This window comes from Crinia signifera, chromosome 7 (assembly GCF_055691185.1).
Source record: "Crinia signifera chromosome 7, ASM5569118v1, whole genome shotgun sequence".
In the NCBI taxonomy this organism is placed as follows: domain Eukaryota; kingdom Metazoa; phylum Chordata; class Amphibia; order Anura; family Myobatrachidae; genus Crinia; species Crinia signifera.
The window spans coordinates 33,654,171-33,672,640 of record NC_139223.1 but is presented as its reverse complement, the minus strand read 5'-3'; the positions used below and the strand labels follow the sequence as shown (position 1 = coordinate 33,672,640).

Below are 18,470 nucleotides of genomic sequence, written 5' to 3'. Positions count from 1 at the left end.
AATGGAGGGGGTGTGGTCACTGGGTGGGCGCATGGCCTTCAGAGGGTGTGTAGCCACGCCCCTGGAAAAATAATGAGAGGGAGAGAGATGATGGGTTGCCCTTGCAGCTGCCTCTCTCTCCCCAGCTCAGAGCAGCGTGTGCTGGGCTTGGGAGAGACATGGTGGACACTCAAAAGGTCGCTCTTTTGTCCAATATACAATTCAGGCATATTCTAATGATGAATATATCGCTTCTCGGCCTTTTGGCTAGGATCAAGTGTAGTATCTGTTCTTATCAGTGGGTATGGACTGGCCTCTGGCAGAGAATAGAGAAAGGCTGGATTGAGTAACTGCTTTGATGGGCCGAGGGTGTGAGACCCCTCATGCCTGGGAGTGGCGAAAAGTCTGGCTGAGTACCTTCACCTCTGCGATGTGGTAGGAGGTGTTGTTTCTGTAAACCCACTGGTAGGAGGGGGGGAGAAACACTGGGCCTAGTAGTTTGACTCTCTTGACGGGGTTTGTAGCCCCTGAAGGATGAGACAGCTCAGTCTAGTATCCATTCCCAAGGAGCGGAGAAAGGCTGGGACTGAGTAGATGGCTCCTGTTCCAGAGGTTCGTAGCCTCTGATGGGGAGACCACAAAAAGCCCAGCTTAGTACCTTAACCTTGGGAAGCGAGAAACAATGGGACTGAGTAGATTGCTCTTCCGAGGGGGCCTCAACCTTTAAGGGAGTCATTTGAAAAGCCCAGTGGAGTACCCATTCCTATGCCAGGGGCTGGAAAGTGCCCTATGATGGGAGCAGAGAAACACTTGGTCGGACGCCACCTGGCTTGCTCCCTGGAGTCCGAGGCTGCACTGTGCCCCCGGGGAAACTCTGGGGTGCCGAACATGCACGGGTGATCCCAAAAATCACCATGCACTAGTATGGCATTAGCACTGCACACTTCACCTCTAAGATAGGTTTCACGTCCTTACCTTGTCCTTTTGGATGGGATAGGACAATTTTTCACACCCCCACCCGGCCTTCTGGCAGGGGTCTCTTTATTTCTTTCTTTCTTTTCCTTCTCACATTCGTGCACTTTTCACGTTTTCTGCTTTTTTTGTAGTTTGTCACTTTTTTTGGGCCGTGTGTTTGACCCTTATGGCCCATCCACTCCCTAATGTACCGAAGCTCTCATACTTTTGGGGAGAGCTTTGGTTCCTCGAGGGCGACCCCGAGCCGCAAGGCGGAGGGAAGCCTACTGCGGGTCTCTCCAAACCTTCGAGTGCGGAGGACCCACCGTCCTAACCCTTCCGGGGGTTGAGGAAAGAGGGTCTCTCTGAGCTCCGGCAAAGAGGACCCACCGATCCCTTTTTTCCTCTCTTTGGCCTTATGGCTGAGAGGGGTTAGGGGAGAAACGTGGCCTTTGGGAGAAGGTCCATCGAATGCAGGACCCCCTATGCACGACTTAGTCACTGCACTGGTGGTGGGAGCACACCTCGGGCTCCCTGAGTTTCTTCAAACTCAATCTAATGATGGATACAGAGTACAGCGAGAGTTTTAATGACTGATATTAAATACAGGTAACATTCTAATGACCAAAACAAACCACAGCCAGCATTCGAATGACCTCCATATACACAACATTCTAGTGACAATTGTATATTACAGAGAGCATTGTAGAACCGATATAATCTGCGTAAAATTATCCATCTCTGAATCAGTTCCTGTGCTCCTTCCACTGCATACTGCGCTATGGAACACTTGTGGTTTTATGGAAGAAAAGATAATTAATTAAATATAAGACTGCTTTTTTTTAAATCCCTTCATTATCTGTAAGCCAGTGTGGGGGCCGCTTATGGGACCTTTCTCATGGCTGATGGGTTAAAGTGGTGCATTCATTCATAATGTGTTGCTTTCAGCTTGTATGAGACACATTTCTAACAACCATACAGTGACTGATACTGAAAAGCACCATTACTCCTAGCCAGGCCTCCCGGCCTCCTCACAGCTGGTATTTCATGGTACATTCCTCGCCTCTCCCCTGATAGTCAGGAGAGGATGATACCGCAGAACGGCTGGTGTCCGAGTACTTAATTTCTATTGGTGGAAGCCAGAAAGTAATTTATGAGGAAGCAATAAGACATGTATCAGCCTCTGACCCTATAAGAGGTCAAGACAGAAGGTCGCCGCATAAGCCTGAACACTGATTTGTAATTGTCCTATTACATTAGTATCGTAGTTACCTCACCTCCTGCATTCTGCAGGAGACTCCCTGACATAGCAGCAATCTCCCTCTCTCCCTCATTAGTCTAACAATCTCCCTCATTTCACCTAGCCCACATTACACTGTTACACCATAGTTACCTCCCCTCCAGCATTCTGCAGGAGACTCCCTGACATAGCAGCAATCTCCCTCTCTCCCTCATTAGTCTAGCAATCTCCCTCATTTCACCTAGCCCACATTACACTGTTACATCATAGTTACCTCCCCTCCTGCATTCTGCAGGAGACTCCTTGACATAGCAGCAATCTCCCTCTCTCCCTCATTAGTCTAGTAATCTCCCTCATTTCACCTAGCCCACATTACAGTGTTACACCATAGTTACCTCCCCATCTGCATTCTGCAGGAGACTCCCTGCAATAACAGCAATCTTCCTCTCTACCTCATTAGTCTAGCAATCTCCCTCATGTCACCTAGCCCACATTACATTGCTACCCCATAGTTACCTCCTCTCCTGCATTCTACAGGAGGCTCCCTGACATAACAGCAATCTTCCTCTCTACCTATAAGCGTTCCATAAAAACTCATCTCTTCAGGCAAGCTTATCAAATTCCAGAACCAGTCATAGAAACTTGCATTCTGGTGGAATCGATGCAATAAAGAATACAGTATCTATCCTTATGTATTTCCTATAGATTGTAAGCTTGCGATCAGGGCCCTCCTACATTTTGACTGTCTGTAAATATCCTGTTTTGTTGTATCACTGTCCCCTATGTAAAGTGCAAAGGAATATGCTGCGCTATATAAGAAACTGTTAATAAATAAATAAATTAGTCTAGCAATCTCCCTCATGTCACCTAGCCCACATTACATTGCTACACCATAGTTACCTCCTCTCCTGCATTCTGCAGGAGACTCCCTGAAATAGCAGCAATCTCCCTCTCTCCCTCATTAGTCTAGCAATCTCCCTCATGTCACCTAGCCCACATTACACTGTAAAAAATGTTGGGGAAAAAAGGAATGAGAGATACTTTACCAAGTATAGTAGCTCTTACTAATTGCTTTGGGGGATCATCTACATTTGGATATAAGTCATTTTGAAAGATCCCTCTCAGAGATTGCAGTACACACCCACGCTTCTAGGTGCCACGTTCACAATCTCTTTTCACAATCTCTCCATATATGGTACGAGACACGCCCTTTGAGTGGAGCATGACACGCCCCCTCAATGAGGCACATTAAAAAATTATATTACCAACTATAATCTCCCTGAAACTAGTTTTCAAAAGTAGGTAATTATGATTAGTATCATTGTACAGTATCAGTCTCTTTAAGATGACTTTCCACGTTCTCTGGACATTTACACTAGAGCACATGGATGGACCTGATTACAGCCCTCCGATTTCACAGGGTGGAAGATTGACTGCGAATGTATACAGATCACAGCGTGCATGCATGAGGCCATTCAGCAAAAAAAAACAGTGTCTTTTTGATCGCAAGCCATTCGCAAGTTGAATGACAGGAAGCACACCCTGAAATAGCATTTGTTTGGAACAGGGCCGGCGCCACCACTAGGCAGCTCTAGGCATTTGCCTAGGGCGCCGGCACCTGGAGGGCGGCAGTTCGCCCCTCACCCCCAGCAAACTGTGGAAAAAACTTGCTGGAGCGGTCAGGGGTGTCCGTGCGGCAGTGGTACCTGCGGTCAGGGGTGTCCGTGCGGCAGTGGTACCTGCGGTCAGGGGTGTCCGTGCGGCAGTGGTACCTGCGGTCAGGGGTGTCCGTGCGGCAGTGGTACCTGCGGCGCCGTCATGTGTATAAAGCTGGCTGCCGCCGGCGGGGTCCCTGCAGTGAATAGAAAATAACTAGCGATATGCGCGCGGCGGCGCAGGAAGCGCTAGTTATTTTGTATCCCGACTTGCCTGGGGCGCTCCGGTGCCTTGCACCGGCCCTGGTTTGGAAGGTGGCTCTCTGATCGCAGAACTCTGCAAAATTAGCAGAGCGATGGTCAGGTATGGATAACCACCCTAATAATCCCTGGCTACAACACATGACAAATACTGTATGTGCGCTAAGGGTGCTGTGCTGACAGCAGGAAATGTTTGGCATGGGCCTCTCAGTATCACTGCAGATCTGCCCTTACAACTGACTTCTCATTGGATCAAATGGACCATTTCAGGTGACCATAGAGTAGCTACAGTATCAGGAGTTCCCAGCACAAACATTGGTAAAAACCTCAGGTATTAAAGCTTGTGCTTTACTGCATGATTCATCTATCATTCTGACTGGACCCCTTCCTCCCGGTCTTAAAAAAAAAAAAAAAGCATATTGGACCCGTGTGTATTTTTAGATTTATACTTCCTGTAATACATTTCACAAGAATAAACTATATAAAAGCAAATAGCAGCGCATACATGTTATTTTCCCATCGTTAATAACTGATATTGTGACTTGTGTTTAATCTGATCCCGCCATTCCTGAGATAGAACAGATGAGGTTTTTTTTAACGTTTCTCATACTACTAACAGCATGGAAATGAGACCCCCACTGTGATGGGACTTACTGGTAATGCTGGAGTGCAGAGTAGTACGCCTACTCTGATTGGGCTATGGCTTGGCCATATGGTTTGACTTCCACCACCACGTTCTTTGGTACGGGATCAGTAGGATTTCTCGACGATCAGGATGCCAGCAATCGATATCCCGATGCCGGCATCCCAAATGCTGGCAACACTGGCAGGGGCTCGGAAAGTAAGATCCCCCACTCCCTTACCCTCTAAATCTCCGCTCCCGGAGCCTAACCCTATACCCCCTCTAGGTGGTACCTAACCACCCAATCCCACCTAGGGGCTGCTTAACATCCCCTCCCTGGAGCATAACCCATACTTGCATAACCTCCCGGAAAGGCTGGGATGCTCCCAAAAACCGGGTCCCGCTCCCGGAAGCTGCACCCAAACGGCGGGCATCACAGTAAGTTTACTTAAGTGCACTGCATGTGGGGGGATAAGCTTGTCCACAGGTAATATGTTGTGTTATGCGGTGGGAGGGGCTCAGTTTGCACATGTAGGTTTATCTCAGTTGCGGAATGTGATGGAGTTTTGCGCTCCCTTAAAAAGAGAAAAATATATCTCTCTCTCTCTGTATATATATATATATATAGAGAGAGAGAGAGAGAGAGAGAGAGATTTTTAAGGGGGTACACAACTCCATCACAGGCAGCAACTGAGATAAATCTACATTTGTAAACAGAGCCCCTCCCCCTCCCACCGCTTAAATTAATTTTGCGTCATTCCGTGTGGCACAATGTGAAGTTCACATCTTATTCCCTGTGTGTCAGAATGTGAATTTCGGGCTCATTCCGTGTGGCACAATGTGAATTTCACATCTTATTCCCTGTGTGTCAGAATGTGAATTTCGGGCTCATTCCGTGTGGCACAATGTGAATTTCGGGCTCATTCCGTGTGGCACAATGTGAATTTCGGGCTCATTCCGTGTGGCACAATGTGAATTTCGGGCTCATTCCCTGTGTGTCAGAATGTGAATTTATTCTCATTCCCTGTGTGTCAGAATGTGAATTTCAGGCTCATTCCCTGTGTCAGAATGTGAATTTCGGACTCATTCCCTGTGTCAGAATGTGAATTTCGGCCTCATTTCCTGTGTCAGAATGTGAATTTCGGACTCATTCCCTGTGTCAGAATGTGAATTTCGGACTCATTCCCTGTGTCAGAATGTGAATTTCGGACTCATTCCCTGTGTCAGAATGTGAATTTCAGGCTCATTCCCTGTGTGTCAGAATGTGAATTTCGGGCTCATTCCCTGTGTGTCAGAATGTGAATTTCAGGCTCATTCCCTGTGTGTCAGAATGTGAATTTCGGACTCATTCCCTGTGTCAGAATGTGAATTTCGGGCTCATTCCCTGTGTCAGAATGTGAATTTCGGGCTCATTTCCTGTGTCAGAATGTGAATTTCAGGTTCAGCTTCATCGGGTTCCGGGGTCCGGCGCATGAGCAGTATGGTCAGCGGTACTGTGCATGTGCATAACCCATTTTGGGGGAGAGGCATCCCGGAGGTAGGGAACACCTCCTAATGGGACTGCCTTGAGTGACTGGCAGGTCGCACTTCCAATTGGAAGTCACTGCCAGTCACAGTGAAGCCAGAGCAGTCTCACAGGCTGCATCTGGCTTCACTTTAGGCAGAGAACAGTGGTGGATTTTACCTGGGGGGGGGGGCTGCAGCCCTGCAGCCCATAGGTAAAAACCGTCACTGACCCTTGTATACAGTTACCTTGTTATTATACAGTAGGATGAACTACACCCCCACTGGCAAACCTATAAAATTGTGCAAAATATATCATATTAAAGAAGGTAAATAGGTGATGTAAACATGCAATAAGACATTCCTCAATCCCTGTATAGACCTCTCAGGACATACTGAACAGTTCCTAATAAACACAGCTAAGGTCCTGACCAGGGGCGGAACTAGGACCTTCTGGGCCCCATAGCAAAATCTTGAAAGTCCCACACCCCCCAATTGTCACTACAATACCATGGTATGCAGAAGAAAGAGTGAAGGATATGAGAGACAAAGAGGGTGTCGGGAAAAAATAGAGGGGTGGTTAAGGATAGATAGCACTTCATCGAGGGAAAAAGAAAGGAGCAAGAGAGTGAGAGGGTCAGGTAGACAGACGGATAGGAGAAAACAAGAGAAAGGGGGTGCCAGGGAGAGAAAGAGACAGTGCCAGGTAGGGAGAGAGGGGAAAAGATAATGTGTGACAGGCAGTGAGACAGGTGGAGTGAGAGAGGGTTGAGAGAAAGAGAAGAGTGCAGGGTGAAAGAGAGAGAGCAGGAGATAAAGAAAAGACAATGTGGCAGGGGGAGAGAGAAAGCGATAGGGGGGCTGGGAGAAAGAGATGGGGGGGATGGTGAGGGGAATGGAAGTGAGACAGAGGTGGGGGGAGAGTGAGAATGAAAAAGAGAAGATGTGATTGATAGAGAGAGGCAGTGCCAGAGAGCAAGACAGGCTTGAATGGGAAAGAAAGAGAAAGGAGAGAGAAAGGTTAGATGGAGGGGAAGGGGGGTGTGTGGGGGTAGTGGGGGAGAGACTGAAAGAGGAGAGAGGTTAGATGAGGGGGAGGTGGGTGACAAGTGGGTGGATAGAGCAGGAAAGAGAGAAAGAAAGGAGGAGAGAGGGGAGATGTTAGACAGAGGGGAGGTGGCGATTGGTGGGGGGGAGAGAGATTAGGTGGAGGGGAAGGGGGAGGGGGTAGCATAAGAGAAAGAGAGGAGAGACATGGTGGCGAGGGAGAAAAAGAGAGTAGGTGGTGGGAGCAGAGAAGAAAAAGAGGAGAGAGGAGGGGGGACCTGTATCAATTTTACCTCCTAATCTTGTGTTCTCAACTCCCCTCCGACCCCCAGTTCAGGCTGTTCTGTCCACTGCTCACCACTAAGTATGATTGATGCTGTGTACCTGTGCACTGGGGGAGGGTCTCCTCGTCCGTGTGGAGTCATCCTCAACACTGACACCTCCGGGTCTCCACCGCTCAGGGGACGGAGATCCTCCTTTGCATTCAGCTCTGGCCTGGGTCTTCCACACATGGCCGCGTGTTTGCCCAGGCCCTATAACAGCTGCAACCAACCCCTACACCCTCCATAGTTACGCCACTGGTCCTGACAATGCCATAGAATCGTATGAAAGCAAACTGGGTCTGGTGAGTAGAATGGTTCTTCCTTAATTGTATATAGATAACAGCCATGACCAGACACCCATTCTTTATGCATGTCACAAACTAATTGTTGTGTCTGGAACCTGCAGTCTCAATTTACTGCCACTGGGGGCAGTGCTGAGTAAGACAGGTTGGACACCTTCGTAGAGGCTTCATAGGACCTGGCTGTTGGAACGTAACAAATGAGGTGCCTGAGCAATAGAACAGATGTAGCTTCATAATAAATATTTAAGGACATCTCACCAAAGGCGGGTTCTTCTAACATCCACCGCCCATCTCCGCTGGTAACAGGGTTTTCACCACATTTTCGTATTAGTGCATCCCATCCTCAAGGCTTTGTGTTGGTGGCCTAGTCATGGTCAGAAAGGGACAATGTTTCAGTGGTTCTCATGGGGAAAAGGGGAGTTTTAGTTTGCATGTACACTGTCTGCTTCCTATTAAAATATTAATATATTTTGAATGCCCAGAATTTAAAAATGTCTGTCCAGCACTCAGCAGGGCACTTCAGCTAATGGCTGGTGCTTTATGTCTGTATGTAAAAGCTCTACTCCGCTGAACAGCTTTCTTCATGTTGAGGCTTCCTTCTGTGTAACCCAGCGCTCATATGCTAAGTTAGATGGAGAAATGCCAAACAGGCCAGTATGAGCCCTCGCTGTGGAGGTTACAGCTTGAGAACTCCCATCGCTGGTGGTCTCTTGTCACTGTCATGGGCACTGCACCGCTATTTCCTGAACCAAGGTCAGGGTCAGACCAGGTTTTTCTTCTCTCTATTGAACAATTCAAAATATGTGTGTCCTGAATGTCACTTACTAGTGTCCCTTTTTCTGAAATAAGTTTTGAAAACAAAGGACTTGGATACCGACAAATGGGAAAAGTTGCAGAAAAAGTCCATCTGTCTCGGCTAAAGAAATCTTTAAAATGGCCAGAGGGCAGAGTATCAGGACATATTGTATGGTGGTTACTGCAATCAAGTTCTATGTGTGCTCACTCTGTTTACTTTATGGTGGTAACTAGGATGATTGGTTTACTGTATAGTGGTCACTAGGATGCTCTGTTTACTGTATGGTGTTCACCAGGATGCTCTGTTTACTGTATGGTGGTCCCTAGGATGCTCTGTTTACTGTATGGTGGTCACTAGGATGCTCTGTTTACTGTATGGTGGTCACTAGGATGCTCTGTTTACTGTATGGTGGTCACTAGGATGCTCTGTTTACTGTATGGTGGTCCCTAGGATGCTCTGTTTACTGTATGGTGGTCACTAGGGTGCTCTGTTTACTGTATGGTGGTCACTAGGATGCTCTTTTTACTGTATGGTGGTCCCTAGGAGGCTCTGTTTACTGTATGGTGGTCACCAGAATGCTCTGTTTACTGTATGGTGGTCACTAGGATGCTCTGTTTACTGTATGGTGGTCTTTACTGTATGGTGGTCACTAGGATGCTCTGTTTACCGTATGGTGGTCCCTAGGATGCTCTGTTTACTGCATGGTGGTCTTTACTGTATGGTGGTCACCAGAGTGCTCTGTTTACTGTATGGTGGTCCCTAGGATGCTCTGTTTACTGCATGGTGGTCCCTAGGATGCTCTATTTACTGTATGGTGGTCCCTATGATGCTCTGTTTACTGTATGGTGGTCCCTAGGATGCTCTATTTACTGTATGGTGGTCCCTATGATGCTCTGTTTACTGTATGGTGGTCACTAGGATGCCCTGTTTACTGTATGGTGGTCCCCAGGATGCTCTGTTTACTGTATGGTGGTCACTAGGATGCTCTGTTTACTGTATGGTGGTCACTAGGATAATCTATTTACTGCATGGTGGTCCCTAGGATGCTCTGTTTACTGTATGGTGGTCACTAGGATGCTCCTTTTACTGTTTGATGGTCACTAGGATGCTCTGTTTACTGTATGGTGGTCACTAGGATGCTCTGTTTACTGTATGGTGGTCACTATGATGCTCCTTTTACTGTTTGATGGTCACTAGGATGCTCTGTTTACTGCATGAAGGTCACTAGGATGCTCTGTTTACTGCATGGTGGTCACTATGATGCTCCTTTTACTGTATGATGGTCACTAGGATGTTCTGTTTATTGTATAATGGTCCCTAGGATGCTCTGTTTACTCTGTAGGGGTCAATAGGATGCTCGGTTTACTGTATGGTGGTCACTGAGTCCTTGCTTTATATTGTTTCTTTAGTGCGTGTGCATGGGAGGGTTATTCATGTAATGCCTGGGATAATCATTGATGTCACTTAAGTGTAAATAATGTGTCTAGATATTAATATTTCGATTTTGAAACCCCTGGGCCTGGGATTCTATTTTATCATCATCGCTCTCCCTCACATAAAAGGTAGCTATGCCACTGATGTGACCTCACACACTGCCCTGATTGTTTGCTAGAGTTGGGAGGAATTTAGACAACACGTGAATATTGTCCTTCAGTAACGGAACCTTTATTACAGTATGTAGGGTATGTTGTAGAGCAACATGGTATGCCCTGTGCCCTGGGAGGGCGCAGGGCATTCCATGGGCCAAATGCACTAAGCTTCAAAAGTGGTAAAACTGAGAGTGATAAAGGGCCAGCCAATCAGCTCCTACCTGCCATGTCACACACTGTGTTTGAAAAATGTCAGACAGGAGCTGATTGGTTGGTTGTTTATCACTCTCCATTTTATCACTTTTGAAGCTTAGTGCTTCTGGCCCTGTATCTCTGGCCCCCCTTTGACAGGGGTTTACTGGCAGAGGGTTCCACTATTATGATGCACTTCTACTCAGCCTGCCCCCTTCCCAACTAGAGGTTCCCCACCAGGAAATCTTAGGCAGGGGAGAATTGAAATGTAGGCAAGTATGCCTTGGAGTCTATTGCCTTCAGCTGATAGGTCGTACATGCAGCGCGCCGGCTTTTGCTGCCCTGCAAATGCCATTTTCCAGATATCCCTCCTCCATGTGAAGATGCTAATTGAAGTGACTCCCCTCTGTGTAAATGCCCTGGTTCTAAACAGTACAAGCCTCAGTAAAACGTATTCCTCTGCGTGATATTAGGGAGCGCCTTATTAAGTTCATTACAATTCCGGGACTAACAGCGTGGCTGCATAAAGATTTATTGAGTGTTGCCTTGAGAACAGAAATCGGGAGAATAATGGCATAAAAGCTAATTTATTCAAATTCTCAGATGTATAAAATAGAGGAATACACAATAGATACTTATGTATGAATATAATTCATCTTGTGTTGATACATTCACTTTGTGTCAGTACCGTCATGCTACAGAAGTATTCATGTTGAGAAAATTCCCCACATGCGCAAAATGTATTGATAGCAGGCATGTATTTTTGTATTAATGTGATTTGCATAAAGAAACCAAGAGTTTTTAGGAAGCACAATCTGCTTCCTAATTCACATTCTGAATTACACCCTTTTCCCACTAGTAACGATTCCTTCCCCTCTCCCTGCATTGCAGAGAGCAAGCTTGTCCACACCTCAAGTCCAACAGATCTGCCCCCCCCCTAAGTTTAACAACTGGAGTCGAAGACCAACATAAGCAGTGTACACATCCTGCCCCCTTGGCACTGGTTACATCCGCATAGCACTGGCCACACCCAAATCCCCACATAACACTGGTCACACCGATACGGCACTAGCCACTCCCACATAGCACTGGCCACAGCTCCTCCCCTTCTCATTTTAGGCTCTGGAGCATTTTCAGCCCCAGGTTCATATGGCCCTTAATCCGGGGCCGGTAGGTGATCATTTTGATTGTGGGTTGACCCAAGAATGGTCTGGACCACTATGAACATCCTGAAACGTAAATTTACAAATTTATTGATCATGATTATGAAGATTATGTCTATTATGTCATTGGAGAAACAAATAAAAAAGTTGACTTAGGGGTCAATTCAGTGGTTATACTGTAACTCATAACAGTGGTCAGGTCTGCTTTGGACAAGTTCACCTTACGGATGTAGGGTTGCTCCATGAGCACATAGCCATTCAATGCTGCAGGGTTCTGGGTCCTGCCACCTGGATATCTCTGTTCATCGAAATAGTTTTTGAAATACACAATTTTAGCAAAAAAGTCCAATGTTCTGGGCAAGACTCCATTAAGTCCAAGCAAAAACAAGAGCTACGGGGATGCTAACAGATGGTAGATTTTTCTTCTTGCCTCTCAGGGGGTTGCTGGTTTGAGGTGTCACCGTTCTGCATTTCTTTGCAACAAATAACTTTTTTGAATGCTTCTTTGAAACTTTGAGACAGAAACCCATAGAGGATTGGATAAACACAGCTTTTCAAGTAAGATATGAGGCTGACTAAGTAGTAGACGCTCTCATTAAAATTAAAGTTGTAAACCGTCGCTGACATAATTTCAAGCACATGCGTAGGAAGCCATACAATGACATATACCAGGCACAGGACCACGATCATGACCATGTCCTTCTTGAGGCCACCAAAATCCGCTTCAGTTGTCTTCTCCTGGTTCCTGACCCGGACTGCCGTCAGAATGAGGAAGATAAGTATCAATGTCAGAGGCAGCAACAAAGCCATGCCGAACATATAGGAAGTTACGGCGATATTCCAGATGGCGACAGGATTTGGCCAAAAGATCTTACAGTTGTTATACTCATCCATATCAGCATGGATAAATGTAGGAATCCCCAGCAGCAAACAGAGGATCCATACAACCAAACTGGTCAACGAAGCGGCCTGTAGTCCGCATCTGTTTTTGGAAAAAGTTGGGAAATATAGCCGGATGAAGACGCTGATGGCCATGAGAACCAGGAAGTAGATACTGGACAAAGTAGTTAACGTCGTCAAGGTCCAGAAGAGACGGCACATGAACGCTCCCAAGGGCCAGTAAGAACTGGCTATTTCAGTGGCAAAAAACAGCAAACATAACATATAGAAAAGGTCTCCCAGAGCCAGACTGAACACATAGATGTTGGTGGTTGTCCACATCTTTCTGAACCTCAGTACTATATAAAGGACCAGAGCATTGCCAATGAGGCCCACTGCAAAGACCAAGAGGTACGGGATGAAAAACTTGGAAACATTATAATCGACTTCCACGGTTTCATTAAAATCGTAAAAGGAATAGAAGCTGTTGTTCTCCATAATTGTGTTCTCCATAGCTGTTTGGTAAATTGCTCAATTTTCTGAAATTGAAAGAAACTTTATTTATAATGACATTCAACATACCGTCTGGTGATTGTGCATTACACCAAACTATCACAGAACAACAAAGAGAATGAAATGTTAAGTGGTAAATTTATTAAGATGGGAGTTCTATAGAAGATGAGGTGTTGCCCGTAGCAACCAATCAGATTTTACATCATATTTATTTAGCACCTTCTAGAAGATAACAGATCAAATCGAATTGGTTGCTATGGGCAACATATTGTCTTCAATAGAACTCCCATCTTAGTAAATCTACCCCTAAGAGCCTCTGAAAGGAAATATATTATTAATATTATTCTGTACAAACAATAATCAGTAATTGGGCTTCCTGCTGCTCTGTGACCCCTGGTGCAGTAAAGTGATGCTGCGAAGCAGAAGCTCACTTTACAGCACTGGGGGCCAGAGAAGGAGGAAGCCCGAAAGACTGGCAGCACTACAGGAGCCCAGGAGCAAATGCAATTAGTGGTGATGTGGTAGTGGTGATTTCATCAGCGGTGGTTCATGCACATCACAGCAGTGGGGCATTTTTCATGAGAAATACCCCAAAAGTTCTGCGGAGACCCATTGCAGGGACAGAGCTTTCTCGCAAGGCTGCAGGGCAAGTGGGGCTTAGGTTTAGGTGGCGTGGTACAGGAGTTAGGTTTAGACACTAGTGGTGAAGGTTAGGGTCAGTCTGCTGCAAGGGAGGGCTAAGGTGAAGCATACTTGCCTACTTTGATTGTCCATACCTCCCAACATATATCATCTTCAAACCGTGACACTTGCGCGGCTCGCCTAAAAGGGGGTGTGGCCTATGAAAAGGGAGTGTGGCCTCGCAGGACGATGCAATCTCAGGCCACACCCCAGTTTTCCACCCTTCTGCAATGCTGAATAGACGCTTGTGCACAACGTCTATTCCCTTCAGTCTGGGGGGACTTCCAACTGCCCCCCCTCCCCACCGCAGGACACTGGCGGCCCCGGCCCCAAAATACCGGGACAGTCACATAAAAAACTGCACAGTTGGGAGGTATGGATTGTCTCCTCTCTGGGAGAGAAGCCCAGAGAGGAGACTCCATGCAGCTTTATCCAGGGGGCGGGGCATCATTAAGCCCCATTTCCATTAAGCCCCTGTTCATGGCTCTTCAGGGAGGGGGTGGTACTAAAACATGCGGTTAACGTCATTTTAGCTCCTGCCCGAAGAACCATGAATGCCAGTATTTGACCGGCAGTAGGAGAGGGGTTTAAGGGCTGATGTGGGGCAGTACGGATGGTGTAATGATTAGCATTACTGCCTCACAGCACTGAGGTCATGGGTTCCATTCCCACCATGGCCCTAACTGTGCAGAGATTGTATATTCTCCCTGTATTTGTGTGGGTTTCCTCCGGCTACTCCGGTTTCCTCCCACAATCCCAAAATATACTGGTAGGTTAATTGGCTCCCAACAAAATTAACCCTAAAATGTCTGTGTGTGCTTGTACATGTGGTAGGGAATATAGAGTGTAAGCTCCACTGGGGCAGGGACTGATGTGACTGTTTGAATATTCTCTGTAAAGCGCTGCGGAATATGTGTGCGCTATATAAGAAACTGTTATTAAATAAATAAATGTGGGGGAGGGGGACACGATTTTTGGGACCCTCCCGGCCATTCTGGGAGGGTAGGTAAGTATGGGGTGAAGGGGGAAAAATGTTAGGTTACTAATGCCCCTTTTAGACCGCACTTTTAAAACGGTAAATTGCCGTTTTTTTACCGTTTTAAAACGGTAATGTGTGCGGTCTGAAAGGTCCAGTCCCACTTAACCGGTTAGAAAATGCCGTTTTTTCTAACCGGTTAAAATGCAGGGTCCTACCCGTTTCTGAACCGGTATTTTAGCGCAAAAATCGGCTCAGAAACGGTATTTAGGACCCAGCCAATGAGCTGGGTCCTAAATTCAGCACAGTGAATACTTAATGAGCGCTCATTAAGTATTCACAGCACTGGAGCCCCCCCCGCGCGTGTCGACACCCCCCGCGCGCGTGTCGACGCCCCCCCGCGCGTGTCGACGGCCCCCCGCGTGTCGACCCCCCCCCCGCGCGTGTCGGCGCCCCCCCCCCCCCCCGTGTCGACTTACCCCGTGCCGGTATCTCCGTTGTGGTTCCCGGCACTGCAGCTCAGTATGCTCGGAAAGCACTTATGAAAAAAGTGTCTTTCAGAAAATGGCTGCCCCCCATACGGAAGACAGTTTTTTTAAACAGGGTTTCCTATGGGGCAGCCATTTTCTGGAAGACACTTTTTTCATAAGTGCTTTCCGAGCATACTGAGCTGCAGTCCACAACGGAGGTACCGGCACGGGGTAAGTCGACACGGGGGGGGGGGGCGCCGACACGCGGGGTGGGGTGGGGGGGGCGTCGACATGCGCGGGGGGCGTCGACATGCGCGGGGGGCGTCGACATGCTCTCGGTCGACACGCGAGGGGGGGGGGGAGCTGCACGGAGGGGAGGGCTGAAGGCTGCACTGGCTTTGACCCTGTATTTGGAAAGTTTCCAAAAACGGGTCTGCCAGTGTCAAAAAATCGGCACTTAAACGGTAATATACCGTTTAAGTGCTGCGGTGTGAAAGGGGTTTTATCTGGCAGACCCGTTTTTGGAAACGTTTCCAAATACAGGGTCAAAGCCAGTTATGCGGTCTGAAAGCAGCATAACAGAGCCCCTGTCAGGATTCTCATATTGGGATGCTGGCATTTGGTCTTTTGACCGCCGGGATATCCCCAAAGATCACCCACACTGCACAAATAATTCCTATACTCACAGTACAAAGCAACATAACCAGCAAACCTGCAGCCTGCTAGCATACTTTTTCTAACTCTATATCCAATCAGTCGTTTTATGTGCTGCACAGTATAACCCCACATGTACAAAGGAAGTAGTTCTGCCTGCAAGGAGGTTTTTCAGTCATGCTGCAGTCATGTGTCTGACACCCTCTGCAGAGTCATTATATTTCCCATTCTCTGGGATGTGAGTCTCGGGTGTCGCACAAGCTGAGAATTCCCATAAGCCCGGAGGTGCAGGCGTGGGAACCTCCTGCTGCTTCTATTACATTTTTTGGTTTTAAAAACAAATTATTGCACATTCTCCTTTAAATGGCAATCAATTCTCTGGAAACGGACAGGAACCCCCCGCAGAATCTCATTTACTGCAGTCTGCATGAATATCACGAAGGACACGGTAAACGTAGTGATCAAAGCCTCCCGGTCTATAGTTATATGTTGCAGAAGAGACTCGGATGATAAAATGGAAAAATATTTTTAGAAATAAAACATTTTTAGAACTTGGATGAAAGCTATTAACAGACCTGACACACAGTACATCTTGGGGGTCATTCTAGTCCGTTCGTACAGACCAGAACATTAGCACGGGGACCGATGGTGGGCGTATTTGCAGGGTCATGGTGAAAATGTGGGTGACCTAAGAGTGTGCACGCAAATCTAAGTGACCTGAGAGTCACTTAGATATGTGTGCATGTTCCACATGATTCGATGGTCGGCGACTATCGAATGATGTGGGTGTTCACCCACAGGCTGCCTGTTCCCATTACCAGGGTGTTTCTCGTACTGCTCCCATCCCATGGAATTCCCTCTTACAACAAAAATTTCCACTGGTCTCTAAACCTTACTCTACTTTTTAGGCAACATTATCTACTGTAATTCCCAAATAGTTTTCTTTAGAATGTCTGCATGTGTGTATATCTAGTTAGATAATATAGATTGTAAGCTCCACTGGGGCAGGGACTGATGTGAATGTTCAAATATTCTCTGTAAAGTGCTGCAGAGTATATAACATACTTGCCTACTTTAAAAACTAGTTTCAGGGAGATTATAGTTGGTAATAGAATTTTGCAAAGTGCCCCATTGAGGGGCGTGTCTTGCTCCACACAAAGGGCGTGTCTAGTTCCATATATGGAGAGATTGTGAAAAGAGATTGTGAACGGGGCACCTAGAAGCGTGGGTGTGTAATTTAAAATGACTTATATCCAAATGTAGATGAGCCCCAAAGCAGTTAGTACGAGCTACTATACTCAGTAAAGTGCTGGGAAATGGTGCTGATTATTCAATGTAAATGTATCTGTCTCTCATTCCTTTTTTCCCCAAAAAATGTAACAGTGTAATGTGGGCTAGCTGACATGAGGGAGATTGCTAGACTAATGAAGAGAGAGGGAGATTGCTGCTATGTCAAGGAGTCTCCTGCTGTTAATAAATAATAAATGACTATTGTCAGTTGGGTTTGCACTAACCTGGGTTATTCCCGACTGTAAAGCGCTGTGGGGAACTGTAATAAGGGGAATTACGTTTTTTGAACAACACTACCACCAGATTAGTGAGTGACCCTCCCCCATCGCCTATATATCATTAGTGGTCTAGAAGACAGAGTCAACAGAGCCCAGAAGCTGTTCCCTCTCTGTGATGTGGGAACAGTGCATCTACTCAGATTTCATTCTCCGGAGCTGAACTCTGCAAAGTTGGGAAAACCAAAATCTGTTGTTTCATTGTCACGTTACAGTGGAAGAAACAAACTAGCCACAAACGCAACTAAACTTCCATAATATGAATACGCTTTCCTCAGGACGCACAACACAGCCAACACTCGCAATGTAACCTGACAAGAACTGGAGATAAGGGAACAGGCTGCACTCTGTCAATTAATTAACTGACGATCAATAAAACATGAAGTCATATTTGAATTTTGAATCAAAAACACGAGATACAGTAACCTGACACCCCATAACCCTGCTGGGATATTCAGCTCGGGAGAAGGATTGCTACCATGCAATAATGCATCCGTACAGTATCTGATTGGTTGCCCATAGCAAAAGAACTCTCATAGTGAAAAAGAACTCTCATCTTAGTAAATTTTCCCCATAAGATCATTGGCTCGATAGTAACATTAGGTCTTTCATATATTCAGATGTCTTTATAACCTTAGAAATAACAGACAGGTGAGGATAGAGGAACTTACCTGACCCGGCCCGGAGATGCCGTCTCTGTGCCCGCTGGGGTTCCCTGGTCCCTAAGAGGAATAATCGGGGCACTCTGTAGACTCTGCCAGGGTCCAGTGATTGTAATTGTGGAACTTACAGCTCTCCATTCATATTTTGGAATCTTTCCTGGTAGCACTTCCCACAGCAGTATGTGCGCCCCTCCTTAACTGACAGAGCACAGGGGTCTGGGAGTGGTTGGGGAACTCAGTATTTTCATTGGACTGAAGTTTTATCAGGGTCTGTTTGTCAAAACCACATGTAGCTGCAGTACAGTTAACCCTATCAGTGTTCCTGGCAGGCTTGTCTGTAGATGTATTACAGAGGAACATTTAAGGCCCCCATACATTAGGCCGACTTGTCCTTAGGACAAGTCGGACCCAATTCTCCTGTGAGCCGCCCGGCAGCTCCCCGGG

General features: G+C 46.7%; 1 protein-coding gene and 1 pseudogene across 1 annotated transcript; one reads left to right on the top strand and one right to left on the bottom strand.

Moving 5' to 3' along the window:
• The first annotated feature begins 226 nt into the window (after window positions 1-226).
• Window positions 227-362, top strand: LOC146025465 (U2 spliceosomal RNA; annotated as a pseudogene).
• An 11,330-nt stretch (window positions 363-11,692) lies between these two features.
• LOC146020027 (somatostatin receptor type 5-like) lies at window positions 11,693-18,204 on the bottom strand. Its single transcript, XM_083152784.1, has 2 exons — window positions 18,036-18,204; window positions 11,693-13,044 (listed from the first exon to the last, which is right to left on the bottom strand). Exon 2 carries the CDS (start codon window positions 13,016-13,018, stop codon window positions 12,029-12,031), a length of 990 nt encoding a protein of 329 aa, XP_083008910.1. The 5' UTR covers window positions 13,019-13,044; window positions 18,036-18,204; the 3' UTR covers window positions 11,693-12,028.
• Window positions 18,205-18,470: the final 266 nt, after the last annotated feature.